We start from the raw sequence: 18,590 nt of genomic DNA, 5'->3' as shown, positions 1-18,590 counted from the left end.
ACGTACTCCCTAAGCGCACTCTAGGGTCAGAAGCGACCTCTAGTGGTTCATTTAGACCATTACTTTTTTCTTTTTCTTGCTCTTAAAAGTGTAAAATAGCACGGTCCACATTTACTATTATTTTTAAAGAAACGCGATCAGTTTAATTTAGAAAAGAGTATCAGGCATTTGAGTAAAATAAACATAAACCATCTGTAGTCCAAGCTGGAGTTGCTATTATCATGACTAAGAGTTTCCTCCCTAAATATATCATTCTCTATAGTACCATTAATATTTATGTTCATTCTACTTCTTGAATGAGTGGTTTTATTAAACCAAGAGGAGGGACAACTAGTGGGCTACTTGATCCAAGTCTTCTAGATGCCTACATGGAGTACAAACCCCACATATTTTTCATTACTGGTTTCACTTGATTTGGGGTTGTCACTGGGTTTCCTCTGCCTGGGATGTTCCCATCCTCTGGATTAATTAACTCACTTCCTCATGGGAGTCTTTTCAAGCCTTCCAGGGTACCTTAGGGTCCCCCTGTCATACAAGCTCACAACACTCCATACTTCTTTCTGCCTCATCCCATTTCTCCCAACTGTCATGAAAGAGTCAATTCTGTCATTATTGTTTAAAGTTTTTTCTGGTAAATCATAAGACCCATAATGGCAGAGACTGTGTCTGGCTTGTTCACTGCTGTCTCCTTAGCACTTAGCTCAGTGCCCAGCACTTACCCTGTATTCAATAAACATTAATTGGATGAGAACACACTATCCTGCAGGAGACTCTTGCCCATGTTCCTATTCACATATTTTGGATCCCACTGCAGAGGAGACTGAATTTCATAAATGAATTTTTATTTCTAAAATACAATTTGCAATTGCTCTAGGTGCACCTGACAGATGCAACAATTTGTCACAAAACTGTCACAGCTATTCTTTCAATAGCACAATCTTCAGGATTGAAGCGTTAAGTTTCCAGTTCTCCTGCAAAGAAACTCTTTGTGACAAAGGCCGAATCCTTAGATACGACTCTGACCTTATCAGACCATTTTTTCCCCAAAATATAACTAAGGGAAACACAATAAGATGCCAATAGACGGGGCAATGTAATGAGACCATTTCTTTCTTTTTTTTTTTTTTTTGAGACGGAGTCTCGCTGTTACCCAGGCTGGAGTACAGTGGCCGGATCTCAGCTCACTGCAAGCTCTGCCTCCCGGGTTTACGCCATTCTCCTGCCTCAGCCTCCCGAGTAGCTGGGACTACAGGCACCCGCCACGTCGCCCGGCTAGTTTTTTTTGTATTTTTTAGTAGAGACGGGGTTTCACCGTGTTAGCCAGGATAGTCTCGATCTCCTGACCTCGTGATCCGCCCGTCTCGGCCTCCCAAAGTGCTGGGATTACAGGCTTGAGCCACCGCGCCCGGCCTGAGACCATTTCACATTGTGCAGCCATATCCATGGGTCCTAACCCATACAGTCCCCTTATTTCCAGATTTGGTAACATTCTGGTGCCTCTAGGTCTTAGTTCAGCAACAGTACCACTAAAATGGACACAGTGGTAGTGTTCATCTACCTGAGGTCTTTAAGCCAGCCCAGCTTCATCTTTGACATTTTTCTGACTGCTTCTATTTACTACCAGAGACTGAGAACAGGGGAATGGATGGTTGTCAAATGTCACTCTGGTCTATAATCCCTGGATCCTAGACATGTGACATGGAATGGAGTGGGAACAGAGTGAAATGCTCTGAGCAGGAAGCTTGTCTCCAAGTGTACCCGGAATGTCTGTTATTAACATACCTCCTATAACCTCCTACATACAACTCCCCTAGTTTAATATCTTGGTATTATAATTTTTGGTGTAGTACTTTTGATGTATGCCCTAAAATAATACTCAGGAGACTGAGGCAGGAGGGTCACTTGAGCCTATGGTTTTTGTTTTTGTGTTTTTTGTTTTTTGAAACAGGGTCTCGCTCTGCCACTCAGGCTAGAGTGCAGTGGCACAATCATAGCTCACTGCAGCCTCGACTTCCTGGGCTCATGGGATCCTCCACCTTAGCCTGCTGAGTAGCTGGGACTACAGGCATGCGCCACCACGCCCAGCTAATTTTTTTGATATTTAAGAGAGATGAGGTCTTGCTATATTGCCCAGGATGTTCTAACTCCTCAAGTGATCTTCCTGCCTCAGCCTCCCGAAGTGCTGGGATTACAGGCATGAGCCACCGTGCCCAGCACATGTCTTCTAAAAGTTGCTGTTTCTTCCTTTTCAGGAGTTCTTTCCCATACTGTTCTTCTGGATGACTCCTCCTTATCCTTCGGATCTCAAATGAAAGGTCACTTAGAGAGGCTTGGCCTGACCATACAATTCAATTAGTTTCCTACCCCTTTAGTCTCTTTCATAGATCCTGTTATTTTCCTTCATATCATTTATCACAAGTCTTCATACATTTATTGCGTTGGATACATTCAATTCTGTCGATTTTCTTAGAATGTAAGGTTCCCAAGGGCAGGGACTTTGTTTTGTTCACTTTTGTATTCCTAGGACCTAGCACAATGCCTGACACATAGCAGGTGTTCCATAAATATCTGCGGACTGACTGACTGTTTCACTTATCCTTGTTCCTTCTACTGCATTTCAGTTCTTGCTACTGCAATGTAACCTCCAAGAGGTAGGAGAAAATCATAATGCCCCCCTCCCTCCATCACTGAATTACTGAGACGGCGTCCTTGCACGTTTGAGCAGCTGCTGCCTTCTCCTGGGAGGCTGTCAAGTACCCCAAGGTGCACAATAATTCTATTAGTAATAGCGTGACTGAGGCAATCAGTAGAGCTGTCAGAAATGCTTTCAAACTTACATTCATTGAGTTCTTGGGCACCTGAAACTGCAAGCGACTGCATTACAATTAAGTGAGAATTAGCAGAATGTTAAAGTTCTTTTTAACAATTTGCATAACAAACCGAGGCGTCCCACGCCATCTCTCTGAAATGAAATTCGGATGTAGACACCCTTGCGCTTCAGGACTCTGCGCTCTTGCAGCAGCGCCTCTGCCCAACGGGGGGCGGCAGCATCTCAGTACTCACTCTAAAGACTTGTAGGTGGGAGGAGAGATTCGCGTTCAAAAAGCTTTTTGCCTCTATCCGCTCGCCGTAGCGCTTAGCCCGCTTGAGTTTCAATGCGCGTTGTTGCTTAACGAAGCTGAGTCGTACACACTGTCCGCTGCTTTCCTGATCATGGCTTCTCCGAGTTCTTTCACCTACTATTGCCCTCCATCTTCCTCCCCCGTCTGGTCAGAGCCGCTGTACAGTCTGAGGCCCGAGCACGCGCGAGAGCGGTTGCAGGACGACTCGGTGGAAACAGTCACGTCCATAGAACAGGTGAGGTGGCAGGACCGGGCGAGGCGCCCGCGCGGGGTGTTCTGGGACCGGGAGTCCCGTTCGCAGGGCCGCCCGGGTGCGGAACTCACCGGGGAACTACGACTCCCACAGCGCACCGCGGCGCCTTCCCTCTGGGAAGCTCCGGGCGTCCCGGCTTGGCTTCGTCGTGGAGCGTTTGCGCGGCCAGGTTGGGGAAGGGTCGTTTCAAGGTTGGGCTTGGAGGAGTGGGCAGTAGCCAGGTCCCTTCTGCCCTAAAGAACGAGGAGAATCGTGTTCTACGTCTGGAGAACAGAGGCAGCCCGGGCGGGTCGGGTAGCCCACTCCGTTCTGCCAGTACTTCGGGAGGTTCTGGGGTGCACAGTGCACTTTTCGCAACCTGCTCTCAGCTTCTGGAGGCAGAGAGGAGAGAAGGGCCAGGCTGCTGTCATGCCGTTTCACGATCTGTTTAATTTTTGACCTACAGTGCCAGGTTTGGGGGCCTGCCTCGTGGGTGGGCATTTTGGTAGTCATTCAGCCACTTGAGCACCAACTACGTGTCGGACGCAATATTAAACGATGGAAGTACAAGGAAATGAAACAGCCCCTGTGGGGACAGGCAAGAAAACAGAGTTTGGAAAGTGCTCTAACAGAAAGTATGGATTTTGGACTACTAATCATTCCCTAAGGCCTAGAAGTAGGATCGAACCTATCATTTTGAAAAGTGTTTGGGGAATGATTCATATGCCCAAAACCATAGTTTTGTTTTTCTGTTTATTCCCTGATTGGAATTGTTCCCAAGATTGTTATGTGGAACTGTTTATCCATCTGTCGGTAGGAGAAGTGGTCAGGATGATTCTTAACACTAATAAATGAACATCCTGCTGCTTACTGAAATAAGATCTCTTAGTGAGGTCAGTCTCCAGGCTTCACCTTGGAGAGACCTGTTTTGTATTTCATGCTTGAATTTGGAAGCCTGTAATTTGGCAAAATTAGTAACAATAGTTGTTATACAGTTATGACTAGAATTATAAATTTATAACAGAAACAAGGGCTTGATACATGGTGATTCACAAAGTAGCAGGGAGAATATTTTAACTGGAGATTTAAACTTATGGAATTTAGGGGAGTAAAGGAAATCCTCACCTCTTGAATCTAGCTAACTCTCCTGGTTGGTTTGCCTACCAGTGTGTCCCAGGGAAGGCTGACTGCAAAAGATTGTCAAGAAATTTCCCACTGATGAAAAACCTGAAGGATCTTTGCAGAATTCCTAAATGATGGATTGCTGAGTGATTCGGGTCAAGTGTTTTATTTAATATCTGACCATAGACTGTCAGATTGCCCTTTTTTTTTTCGAGACGGGGTCTTGCCCTGTTACCAGGCTGGGATGTGGTGGCACGATCTCGGCTTACTGCAACGTCCGCCTCCCAGATTCAAGCGATTCCCCTGCCTCAGCCTCCAGAGTAGATGGGACTACAGGCGCCCACCAACACGCCCGGCTAATTTTTGTATTTTAGTAGAGACAGATTTCACTGTGTGGCCAGGCTGGTCTTGAACTCCTGACCTCAAGTGATCTGCCCTCCTTGGCCTCCCAGGGTGCTGGGATTACAGTCACCAGCCACTATACGTGGTGCAAGCATCTTTCAAATCTAGACCGAACGGTATGGCAGACAGTAAAGAATCTCACATTTCTTTTTCGTGTTGTTATTCCAGCACACATTGTTAGAGTCTAGGATGAACAGTTTCAGGTAGTAGGAAGATAATGTTGTGTCTCATTTTTGTGGCAGCCTCACTGTTTTAATAATCATCTTAGTGACCATTTATTGAGTCTCAGCACAATGCTAAATGCTCTCCACACATGGTATCATTCAATCCTTACACTTTTTATGGATGAGAAGACTGAAGTTTAGAGACCTACCACGTTGGTAGGTTAATGATGATACATTCATCAAAAGTAACAACCTTGTTAGGAGAAGTTATTTACAGAGGATATACTATTACTCTTTCAGTTTTGACTAAAGCTTCCATTTACTAATAGCTCAATTTTGTGCCATTGCCAGTAAAAACAAATTGATGACTGACACCTGTAATCCCAGCACGTTGGGAGTTCAAGGTGAGAAGATCATCTGAGCCCAGGAGACCAACTTGGGCAACATAACAAGACCCTGTCTCTACCAAAAAAAGAAAAAAATATATATATATAGCTGGGCGTGGTGGTATGCACCTGTAGTCCCAGCTACTTGGGAGGCTGAGGTGGGAGGATCATTTGAGCCCAGGAGTTCACAGATGAGCCATGATCAAGCCACTGTACTGGGCAGCACAGTAAAACCCTGTCTCTTGAAACAAAAAACAACCATACTGATTTTGGTACTGGCCTGGGCAACATAGCAAGACCCCGTGTCTATTTAAGACAAACACTTTTTAAGTTAAAAAAAAAAAACGAGGCCGGGCGCAGTGGCTCAAGCCTGTAATCCCAGCACTTTGGGAGGCCGAGACGGGTGGATCACCAGGTCAGGAGATCGAGACCATCCTGGCTAACATGGTGAAACCCCGTCTCTACTAAAAAATACAAAAAACTAGCCGGGCGAGGTGGCGGGCGCCTGTAGTCCCAGCTACTCGGGAGGCTGAGACAGGAGAATGGCGTGAACCCGGGAGGCGGAGCTTGCAGTGAGCTGAGATCCGGCCACGGCACTCCAGCCTGGGCGATAGAGCGAGACTCCGTCTCAATAAAATAAAAAAATAAAATAAAATAAAATAAAATAGCTTGTTACCTGCTTCCTATCTGATTATCAGCAGACTCAGTTTATTTGTTAAGCAATAATTTGGTAATAGGAGTTAAACCTATAATAGTGGAAGAAGTCCTTAGCTATGAGTCCTCTGTTCCATTCGTTGATTTTCATTCATTCAGCAAATACTTGAGCGCCTTCTACAAGCCAGGTACTGTTCTAGACACTTGGCATAAGTCGTTGAACAAAAGAGGCCAAGTTGATGCCTTTATAAAACTGTTTCTAGGCCAATGAAGCAGTCAATTAAAAGAGATAATATCTATAGCTATCTCAATATAAAATGTTAATTAGAAGTGCTGTGGAGAGTAACACTTTGGGATAGAGGGGATAGGGTGTGTCAGGAATGGGTGGGGTGGGAGCAAGGGATATCTTCATATAAGGTGATAAGGGGAACCCTTTATGACAACACATGTGATCTGAGACTTGAAGTCTCAGATGAGGGAGGAAGCCATCATGGATCTGGTGCAAGAGTATTCTGGGCAGAGAAAGCAGCAAGCACAAAGGACCAAGGCAGCAGAATGCCTGGTGAGCACAGGGGCTTAGCAAACCAGAGAATAGGAGATGGGTCGGATCATGTAGGGCCTCACTGGCCTTTGGAAGTACTTTAAAATATCCTGACTGAGATGGGGAGCCACTTGGCTGTATACCTGCCATTTACTGCCCCAGATTCACTTGGCCTTTTTCCAGCCTGCTCTGTAGATGTGCCCCAGGAGGGGGCCCTGCACCGACAGGTTTCCTTGCTTTATGACTGCAGGCCATGGGAAGTATTGCTGGGGGTGACTGAGAAGGAGAAGAATGAGACCGTTGTATTTCTTCCCTCCTGCAGGCTTGTGTGGGCTGGGGTTTCCTTAGTCTTAGGGTCACATTTCCTGTCACATGCCTTCTCTGCAGAGCTCTTTGTCTCCTTCCCTCTCCATTCTTCACACCTTCGGGTCTATGAGGAGTTCAGGTACCCCTGATTTACCAGCTCCAGATACTGCATTTTCTCTTGTGGTTTCCCTACACCTGCCCACATCTTTGTAAATAGTTCCTTTATAAACTCTCCTCGAATCACCCACTTTGTGCCATCTGTTTCCTGCCAGGACTTAGACTGATCCATGATCAGAGGGTTTTCAGCAGGGGAGTGACACAATCTGACTAGCATTTTAATAGACTCATTTAGGTTACTGTCAAGAGTAGATGGTGGGGAGTGAGGGTGGATGTAGGGAAACCAGTTAGGAGGCTATTGCAATATCCTGAGAGAGAGGTGACACGGTGGCTTAGCTCACAGTGATGGTAGTGGAGGTAATGAGAAATGGTCAGCTCTGGATATTTTTATGAAGGTCTCTACCTTGCTAAGCTGTTTTGTTAATGCAGATGCTGGGAGGGCCTTTCATGGCACTAGAGAACAAGGCGTGGTTGTATTGTTAGTGCCTGCCTGCCTTATTGTGCCATCTGGAATCATCCCATTGCAAACACTCTGATTCAGGCCAGTAGGTTAATACTGATAGTCTCAGAGGTAGCAGCCTTGCCAAAAACAGGCAAAAGATACTACTGTTTTTCTTTTAGTTTGTCTTTGAACAGAGGCAAAAGCATCCTCCCCTTGAAATGGCATGGTGTCATTGAGCCATTGGCATGGTTCATTGTCAGTCAAGTAACTTGAACTCTGAGGGGAATATTAGAGAATTATTAGTCCTGATCCCTGCCCTCAAAATTCTTTTATCTTAGATAAAAAAGAATATGCTGGAAGGCTGAGTGCGGTGGCTCACTCCTGTAATCCTAGCACTTTGGGAGGCTGAGGCGGGCGGATCACTGGAGGTCAGGAGTTTGAGACTAGGCTAGCCAACATGGTGAAACCCCATCTCTACTAAAAAAATACAAAAATTAGCTAGGTGTGGTGGTGCACACCTGTAATCCCAGCTACTCAGGATGCTGAGGCAGGTGAATCTCTTGAACCTGGGAGGCGGAAGTTGCAGTGAGCCGAGATTGCACCATTGCACTGAACCTGGGTGACAGAGCAAGACTCCATCTCAAAAAAGAAAAAAAAAATAAGAAGAATATGCTATAGGTAGTCACAGAGTGCTAAATTATGACTGCTTTGCACGAGGATTTTAGGGAGTTGAAAAGCCATCTGTGTGGGCTGAGGTGGTCAGGATGACTTCATGGAGAACGTGGAACTGGGTAGGGCTGTAAAAATTAGAGTTTGGGGCAGCCATTCTAGGAGGGGGAGCTGTTTTGAGGGAAGGCTCAGGCTTGACTGGGGGCAGTAAGATGGCTTACCAGGAATGGTGGGTGCAGGTTGGATGTGGTAGGAAATGAGGTGAGATGGGCAGGTGGGCCCCCATCAGGGTGCTGAGAGGCAGGTGATGTCCTGGCTTCAGGTTTAGGCAGTGGGCCACCACATATCCTAAGGAGGGACCAGCAGAACAGAATCCTGACCTTCTGCTGTTGACTTGTTTCAGCTTATAGGATCCAAAATATTAGTAAACAGAGGTGGAACAAATCACTAAATATGATAAAACTTCCCCATTTTTTATGCCTCTGATAGAAGGAACCGGTCCTCTACTTGGTTAAGTGGTCAGTAGGCTAGCTTTCTGAATCCATTTTATTTTATTGAAATTCAGCATATACCATATTGCCCAAGTGTAAAGTAATCCTGCATATCAAAATTCTCCCATTAAAAAGTCCAAAAGGTTGTTTTTGGTTAAGTTTAAAATACATGTACCTTTAGGTATATAAGTGAAAAATACCTGCTTACATAATTTACATTTAAATTTGGGTCCATATACCTACTTTGTAAAGTAACACTAATTTAGAAATGCTGGTTTTCCTCCTCCTTTTATTTATAAAATGTTTCTTTTCAGACTCTTCACATGCATCTTTGACTTCACTATTTTTAATCATCACTGGAGCCACTTTTTGAGTCAGCCAATATGGATTTCCGGACCACATGTTCAGTTCTTGAGATACATCCTTTTTGAATATGAATAAGGTGTTACCACTGAATAGTTTATTCCAAGTTACAAGTATCCACTTGCATAGCATTAGACTTTTTTTTTTTAAGACAGTGTCTCACTTTGTCGCCCAGACTGGAGTGCGGTGATGCAGTCACCATTCACTGCAGCCTTGACCTCACAGGCCTGCCTTGGCTTACCAAAGTGTTGGGGTTACAGATGTGAGCCTAGAATTTTTTTTTTTTTTTTTTACAGTATGTCCAGTTGATATATATTTGTGGTCACTGCAACTTAACCATTTTATTACTTTTTCAAATGGCCTCCTTTTTTTAAAAGACAGGGTCTCACTCTTGCCCAGGCTGGAGTGCAGTGGCATGATCATAGCTCACTGCAGCAACTTTCCAGGCTCAAGTGATCCTCCCACCTCAGCCTCTTGAGTAGCTGGAACTACTGGCGTGCGCTACCACATTTGGCTACTTTTTGTATTGTTTTGTAGAGACAGGGTTTCGCTGTGTTGCCCAGGCTGGTCCTGAACTTAAGCTATCCGCCTGCCTTGGGCTCCCAAAGTGCTAGGATTACAGGCATGAGCCACCGCGCTGGCTAAAATGATCTTTAAAACGTTGGTTTACTGGCCAGGCATGGTGACTGATACCTGTAATCCTGGCACTTTGGAAGGCCAGGTGGGTGGTTAGCTTAAGCCTACAAATTCGAGATAGCCTGGGCAACAGTGTGAGACTCAGTGTCTCTAAAAAAAGTAAAAAATGAATAAACAAGATAAAAGGCTGGCCTTACAATGGCAGTTTGCACATGAAAGTGTGAGTTTATATCTCCAGGAATAATTACTAAATTTGTGTTTAATTTATCTCATTTCACTGATTACCATTAGCCAAAGCAGCCCAAACCACACCTTAACTTGAGGTTGTTTTAGGCTATTGTGTCATCCCCAGCTGGTACTTCGTATTCAAAATAAAGAAATTGAAAAACTTCCTACAGCAAGAAGTACTTTGTAAGTATTTGAATATAAATGACTTGTATTTTCTGAGGGATAGTTTTTTTTGAAAAGTCTTGCCTTATATTTCATATATTAATGATTCTTTTACTGCAGCTTCAATGACATGAATCGTAGGCAGCAAATCTACTTTCTGAAACAGTCTGTCTCTGGGAGAGGAGGGAGATTTAGGAAGCAGAGAAGTGATAGTGCCTGGTATGAAAGTTGGTACCTCCTGAGATTGGCTTTAGATAGAAGCTCTGAAAGAGAAAGTGCCAAATGCATTAGTTGTTGTTTACCACTTACTGAATGGAAACTATTCTCTGCTTTTATTGATTGAATTCCTTTCTCTTTTTTTTTGAGACAGAGTTTCACTCTTGTTGCCCAGGCTGGAGTGCAGTGGCGGGATCTCCACTCATCGTAACCTCTGCCCCCTGGGTTCAAGCGATTCTCCTACCTCAGGCTCCCGAGTACCTGGGATTACAGGCATGTGCCACCACGCCCGGCTAATTTTTGTATTTTGGTAAAGATGGGGTTTCACCATGTTGGCCAGGCTGGTCTCAGACTCCTGACCTCAAACGATCCACCCGCTTCCACCTCCCAAAGTGCTGGGATTACAGGCGTAGAGCTACCATGCCTGGCCTATTGATTGAATTTCTGTTGATTAAATGAAAAACTCCATGAAATATCTTTTTTTTTTTTTGAGACAGAGTCTTGCTCTGTCGCCCGGGCTGGAGTGCAGTGGTGCTATCTCGGCTCACTGCAAGCTCCGCCTTCTGGGTTCACGCCATTCTCCTGCTTCAGCCTCCCGAGTAGCTGGGACTACAGGCACCTGCCACTACGCCCGGCTAATTTTTTGTATTCTTTAGTAGAGACGGTTTCACTGTGTTAGCCAGGATGGTCTCGATCTCCTGACCTCGTAATCCTCCCGCCTCGGCCTCCTAAAGTGCTGGGATTATAGGCGTGAGCCACCGCACCTGGCTGTGAAATATCTTTTAAACAGATATTTTAAAAGATATCGAGAATGCAGCCTTTTGGTTAGCTCTTCATTTATGTGTTGCCATGGCACCTAAGTCTTGGGGACTCTAGTACAGTTACTTGATCCCTGGCCCCTAGAGTTTAACACAATCTCTCCATCATCAAACAATACAAACTAATATACATATAGTTATATATCACTTAATAACAGTAGAAATACATTGTCAGTAGGAAATTTCCTTGTCGTGTGAACATCATAGAGTGTACTTAACACATGTAGATGGCATAGCCTACTGCACACCTAGGCTATAAGGTATAGCCTGTTGCTCCTGGGCTGCAAACCTATATAGCATGTTACTGTACTGAATACTGCAGGCAATTGGAACACAATGGTAAATATTTTTGTATCTAAACATATCTAAATATAGAAAAGGTAAACTAAAAATACGTTATAAAAGATAAAAATGGTAGACCTATCTAGGGAACTCAGCATGAATGGCGCTTGCGGGACTGGAAGTTGCTCTGGGTGAGTGAGTGAGTGAGCGGTGAGTGGATATGAAGGCCCAGGATATGAGTGTACGCTACTGTAGACTTTATAAATACCGTACACTTACTGAACAGACATTATGAAAAATAAAAATAAACATGGTATGCTTCAGTTACACTAAATTTATTCATACACTTTTTTCTTGCAATAATAAACTTTGCGTACTGTAAGTTACTTTATAAACTTAAAATTTTTTTTTACAGCTTTTTGACTCTTTTGTGATAGCAGTTTAAAACACAAGCACATTGTACTGCCGTACAAAAATATTTTCTGTATATTCTTATTCTGTACGCTGTTTCCTCCTTTTAAATTTTTTCACTTTCTTTTTACCTTTTAAACTTTTTTGTTAAAAACTAAGACACAAACGCACACATTAGCCTGGACCTACACAGGGTCAGGATAGTCAGTGTCACTGCCTTCCATCTCCACATCTCATCCCACTGGAAGTCCTTCGGGGACAATAATAGGATGGAGCTGTCATCTCCTAGGATAACAGTGCCTTCTGCAGGAATTCCTCCTGAAGGACCTGCCTCAGGCTGTCTTATAGTTAATTTTTTTAATAAGTAGAGATACACTCTAAAATAATAAGTATAGTATAGTAAATATATGAATTAGTAATGTAGTTTATTATCGTTATCAAGTGTTATGTACTGTACATAATTGTATGTGTTATACTTTTATAACACTGGCAGTGCAGTAGGTTTGTTTACACCAGCCTCACCACAGGCATGTGAGTAGTGCTTTGTGCTACAATATTATGAAGGCTCTGTTACTAGGCCGTAGGGATTTTTCAGCTCCATCATAGTCTTACCGGACTACCATGGAATATTTGGTCCTCTGTTGACCAAAACATCCTTATGTGGCGTATGACTATATTAGTTTATGTCATATATATGTGTATAGTTTATAAATTGATACATACTTAGTTTATGTTATATATTTTAAAGATATATGTGTATATTATACATGTATATATTATATACATGTGTGCATATATGTGTATGTATGTATATGTATGTATGTATAAAGCCTGACCAACAAACTTGGAAACATTCTATACATAGAAACACCTAGCCTGGGGCCATGTGCAGTGGCTCATATCTGTAATCCCTGCACTTTGGGAGGCTGAGGCACGTGAATCACCTGAGGTCAGGAGTTCTGGTCCAACCTGGCCAACTTGGTGAAACCCTGTCTCTACTGAAAATACAAAAATTAGCCAGGCTTGGTGGCAGGTATCTGTAGTCCCAGCTACTCAGGAGGCTGAGGCAGGAGAATCGCTTGAACCTGGGAGGTGGAGGTTGCAGTGAGCTGAGATCATGCCATTGCACTCCAGCTTGTGCAACAAAAGCAAAACTCTGTCTGAAAAAAAAGAAAAAGAAAAGAAAAGAAACAGCCAAGCCTAGGCTGGGCACAGTGGCTCATGCCTGTAATCCCAGCACTTTGGGAGGCTTAGGCAGGAGAACTGCTTGAGGCCAGGAATTTGAGACCAGCCTGTGCAACAGGGTGAAGTCCATCTCTATTATAAGAAAGAAAGAGAGGAGAGAGAAAGTAAGAAAGAAAAGAAAAGAAACAGCTAGCCTGTGCCCTATCAGAAGCAGGGGTAAACTCAGTACTTGTGTTCCCTCTTTGCCGTATCCTGAGTGATCAGTTATCTCACGATTAGAGAAGGTGAGAGAGGTAATGGTAGGCTTAACATTTGTTAGGTTATACATGAAATACTGCGAGAGCTGGCCTTGGAACCTAACAGGTATAACGTGTTAATGGGAAGACGAATAAGGTCTAAAAACCAATGAACTTTGAGAACACAGATTCTGCATGTGTTGTGACCTGCCTATCTATGTAGGTGTGGGGGATGAGGCACAAAACTAAGCACTCTGAAATCCTTTTCCTTTTTTTTTTTAAAGGAATTTATGGTTAACAAAAGTATAATAATGTAATTAACAGCCATTTTTCTGTAACTGAGAATTACCAGTTGCTAACATCTTTTTTGTTTAAAGGAAAGCAATTAGAAATATAGCCAAAGCCTCCTTTAACCCTGTCCCCAGTTCAGCGTGCCTCTCACCCTTTTCAGAAGCAGCCCTTATCGTGAGTTGTGTGTGCATCCTTCCACTTCACTTTTAATCCTTTTATGCATTCATAAACAACTGGATTTGTGCATGTTTTTAAAAATTCACATAAATTGTCACACTGTCATTTTGCCTTTTTTCATTTCACATTTAAAAAAAGTAGAAACGGAGTCTTGCTTGATTGGTTGGAGTCTTGTCAGATTTCTTTTACCGTCATAATTTTGCAAAGACAATCTCCCTTTAGGATTGTGAGAGGGTCCTGAATTCTGCTGAGATGTAGCTGTAAAGGATAACCAGCGATTATTCTGGAGGTCACAAGATTTAGAGCTTTCTCAATTACCCCTGTAGATAACATCCCAATTGCAGAACCTAAGATTGGCCGTTTGAGATGTCTTTTCAGATTTTTGCATTTCTGACTGGCTGACTCCACACAAACAGGTTCTGTGGCCCCACCCAGAGGCTGAGTCAGTGCAGGAGGACCATCTTCCTTCCACACCCCTATGATTTCATCCCCAACCAACCAACATTCCCATTCCCTAACTCCCTGCCCACCAAACTATCCTTGAAAAACCTCCAAACCTTCGGGAAAATTGATTTGAGTAATAACTCTGTCTTCAGCATGGTGTGGCCAGCTGCATGTCAGTTAAACTCTTTCTTTATTACAAGGCTATGGTCTCAGTGAATTGGTTTTGTCTGTGCAGCAAGCAGGAAGAACCCGTTGGGCGATTACAAAATGAGTAAATCTCAAAGAGGTGGCATAGACTTCAGGCTTAACTACCATGTTCAGCTGAAACAAAGAAGGATGTTGAGGAGGCCCGGAATGGGGAGGTGACCAGGAAAAGCACAGTAAACAAGGATAAGATTTGTTATGCAGATTTAGGCAGGTGCCTTCTCCATTGGTAAGAGTTCCTAGTGGCTTAGAGTCATCCTTGTCTTCCTGGTACAGAAAGAGAGACAAATGGAGATTTCCTTTTATAGATGTAATTTTCCCTTACAAATGGGGGTAACCTGTACTCTGTTTTCAGAGCTTTTCCTTTGTCTGCTGTTTCTCAAAATAATCAGCTCAAAATAATCCTTATGCCAAAGAAGCCTATCATGGGAAGACATATTCTGGTCTCTTACAGTCATATTTTGAGGTGGCATATTCTGGTCTTCTGAACATTCAAAATGTTAGGTTATTTAGGTAAATTTTTGTTTGTTAAACATTTAAAAAGGTTTGTTATCTTTGTTTATCCTTTACTAGTTGAGAAGAAAAGTACGTTACTGTTTTTTAAATTAATTACGAATGAAGAAAGTACTATTTGAGGTAAAACTTTACGCATCAACCTCTGAGCTGAAATTTAGTGACCATTGCCACTATTTAATTAAAAACCTTGTTTTGGCCGGGCGTGGTGGCTCAAGCCTGTAATCCCAGCACTTTTGGGAAGCCGAGACGAGCGGATCACGAGGTCAGGAGATTGAGACCATCCTGGTTAACACGGTGAAACCCCGTCTCTACTAAAAAATACAAAAAACTAGCCGGGCGAGGTGGCGGGTGCCTGTAGTCCCAGCTATTCGAAAGGCTGAGGCAGGAGAATGGTGTAAACCCGGGAGGCGGAGCTTGCAGTGAGCTGAGATCCGGCCACTGCACTCCAGTCTGGGCCACAGAGCGAGATTCCTCAAAAAAAAAAAAAAAAAAAAAAAAATCCTTGTTTTATCAAACTTTCAACCTAAATTAACAGAGAGAGGCTCTCTAAAAGAACATGACACTTATTTGGGAATAGTGTATTGCAATGGGAATCTTTGCGCCACGGTAAACTATGTGCATATTCAAGGAGGTAAAGGAAGACAAAGGTTTTTCAAGGAATAAAGAGGATTATATAATTATTTTAAGATGATTATTATTGGCTACAAGGATCAGTAACAAGTGTGACCAGTCTGAGATTGGACAGGCAATTAATTGCTGGACAGATGTCCTCGTGGAAATATTTTTTGTGTAAGGTTGTGATGACCTTTGTGCAGGGTTGTGGTTTTTGCAGAGCCATTTGGGATAGGTTTTGTTAATCAGGCATTGATGCATGAGAACCCTCTCTTCATAGCTGTCCCCAGCTTTATTTGTCAGAATTTTATTTATTTATTTATTTATTTATTTATTTATTTATTTATTTTTTTGAGACGGAGTCTCGCTCTGTCGCCCGGGCTGGAGTGCAGTGGCCGGATCTCAGCTCACTGCAAGCTCCGCCTCCCGGGTTTACGCCATTCTCTTGCCTCAGGCTCCCGAGTAGCTGGGACTACAGGCGCCCGCCCCCTCACCCGGCTAGTTTTTTGTATTTTTTAGTAGAGACGGGGTTTCATGGTGTTAGCCAGGATGGTCTCGATCTCCTGACCTCGTGATCCACCCGTCTCGGCCTCCCAAAGTGCTGGGATTACAGGCTTGAGCCACCGCGCCCGGCCGATTTGTCAGGATTTTAAAACACAAATGACTCCATTTTGATTCTGACAGTGTTCACAAACATTAGCTTTGCATCAGAATCCACTGGAGGACTTGTGAAAAGAAGTCCGGTGGACCCCGCCCGCTAAGTGAATCTATAGGTCTCTACTGAGAATACCTGAGAATTTACATTTCAAACAAGTTTAGCTTAGTTTCTGAAGAACCTGTTTCTTGAGTAAGAGGAATGGTTTCTGTGATTCATAGCAGCATTATTCCTAATAGCCAAAAAATGGAAACAGCCAAAATGTCCACCAACTGATAAACTGGTAAACGAAATGTGATGTATCTACACAATGGAATATTATTTGGTGAAATAATGTGAATAAAAAGAAATGGAGTACTGGTACATGCTACAGCATAGATGAGCTTTGAAAACATGTTTGTGAAAGAAGCCAGCCACAAAGGACTACAGCTTTTATGATTCCATTTATATACAATTCCAAACAGGTACATTTATAGAGATAGAAAGTAAACTAATGGGCCAGGCATGGTGGCTCATGCCTGTAATCCCAGTACTTTGGGAGGAAAAGGCGCATGGATCACTTGAGGTCAGGAGTTCAAGACCAACCTGGCCAATGTGGAGAAACCCTGTCTCTACTAAAAATACAAAAAATTGCGGGCATGGTCCTGGGTGCCTGTAATCCCAGCTACTTAGGAGGCTGAGGCAGGAGAATCATTTGAACCTGGGAGGCAGAGGTTGAAATGAGCCGAGATCACACCACTGCACTCCAGCCTGGGCAAGAGAGAGACTCCATCTCAAAAACAAAGAAAGTAAATTACTGGTTAGCAGTGGGGAGGATGATAAATTGGATTTGATGCCTAAGAGGTGTGGGGTTACTTTTCGGGGAAGTGAAATGTTCTATAATTGATTGTGATGGGTGCACAAATCTATGAATATGCTAGAAGTCATTGATTTGTGCAGTTTAAATGAGTGAGTTGAATGGTATATGAATTATATCTCAATAAAGCTGTTAAAAAATACACCAGTTCTTAGTTCTCCATGGGACCTGTTAAGAAAAAAAAGAGAAATATACTAGAATATTACCAGTTCTTAAGAGACAATTATTCATTGTTATGAACAGCTGACCTGTAATAAATACGCAGATAGTCATCAGAATTCATAACTTGACTTTTCAGATATGAGTCAGTTACTAACTGCATTGGAAAATCACTTGTTCATTCTGAAGAAATGATTAGGAACTCCAAAGAAAAGGACACTATGTTGGGAAAATTTTAAGCATTTTCCACCTTGCGGTATGACGTATTTCTATGTTTTTGTCAGGTGTTTTAGCTTAGAAATAAACCTCCATTTTTCTTGCGTAGTACTTGGCTGCTTTCCCGCAAGAAAGCTGAAGATGGGACTTCTGATTAAGGAGTTCCTGGCTGGGAGCTTTCCTGCCTAGGCATCTAAGTGCCAGAATGCTAAGGGGAAGGTGGGTTCATGCATTAGCCTTTGAATATTATTAAGTCATATGGATTTTAATAGGCTTGTATTGGGATAAAGGAAGTGAATTTTCTTCCCACTTGATTTTGTGTCATTCAGAATTCATTAACTCACTTAGATGAAACAGTACAGTTGGTCCTCCATATCCGTGGGTTCTCCATCTGTGGATTCAGCCAACCACAGATCAAAAATATTTGGAAAAAAAATTGTGTCTGTACTGAATAAGTGCTGACTTATTTTCTCGTTATTGTGTTAACCTAAAAGGAAGAAGCTGAGGCAAAGTTAATGTAAGTAGAGAGTTTATTTGGGCCAGGCTTGAAGATTGCAACCCAAGAGCATAGATTCAAGTTGCCCTGATTATATACTGTTAATTAGCAACAGTTACAAGTAGGTTTTTAAAGGACAAGAATAGCCAGGGCCAGGCCCTGTGGCTCATGCCTGTAATCCCAGCACTTTGGGAGGTGGAGACCAGTGGATCACGAGGTCAGGAGATCGAGACCATCCTGGCTAACATGGTGAAACCCCATCTCTACAAAAAATACAAAAAAAATTCGCCGGGCATGGTGGCATGCGCCTGTAGTCCCAGCTACTCTGGAGGCTGAGGCAGGAGAATCACTTGAACCCGAGAGGTGGAGGTTGCAGTGAGCTGAGATGGCACCACTGCACTCCAGCCTGGCAGAGCGAGACTCTGTCTCAAAAAAAAGAAAAAAAGAATAGTTACCCAAAAAGCTGACTGAAAGAAAAATAAAGGAAAAGAAGAGGCTATTCCTAAATTGTTTACCAAGACTTTACATTAAAATTACATAAGGTATACATTATTCTTTGTATCACAAATTCCAGGAACATGAAGATAATGGATGAGGCAGCTAGGGAGGAATGAAATGCCTTTAAACAGCTGCCCCCGGACATGGGTGTTGGGAGCATAAATGAAGTCCTATACTCGGTCTCTCTGGGCCTGATAAATTTTGCATACCTCACATAACTCAGACTGCTCTGAGCTATTCTTTTCTCAATTGCAGTTATATTGTACTAGGAGGTATAAGTA

General features: G+C 43.1%; 1 protein-coding gene across 2 annotated transcripts in view; it reads left to right on the top strand.

The window, feature by feature from the left end:
* The first annotated feature begins 2,812 nt into the window (after positions 1–2,812).
* FNTB (farnesyltransferase, CAAX box, beta) overlaps positions 2,813–18,590 on the top strand; it is a 77,510-nt gene continuing 61,732 nt past the window's right edge. Inside the window, exon 1 of one of the 2 annotated variants that reach the window (XM_033187715.1) lies at positions 2,813–3,357. In XM_033187715.1, the coding sequence (XP_033043606.1) occupies positions 3,214–3,357 (144 nt within the window). In that variant the 5' untranslated portion in view covers positions 2,813–3,213. Of the gene's footprint in view, positions 3,358–6,496; positions 6,645–18,590 lie in introns of those variants that run through there. The other variant, XM_033187716.1, reaches the window with a different exon arrangement.

The sequence above is a fragment of the Trachypithecus francoisi genome, unplaced genomic scaffold (assembly GCF_009764315.1).
Source record: "Trachypithecus francoisi isolate TF-2019V2 unplaced genomic scaffold, Tfra_2.0 Lachesis_group3, whole genome shotgun sequence".
Classification (NCBI taxonomy): domain Eukaryota; kingdom Metazoa; phylum Chordata; class Mammalia; order Primates; family Cercopithecidae; genus Trachypithecus; species Trachypithecus francoisi.
This window is presented reverse-complemented; position numbering and strand designations above follow the sequence as displayed.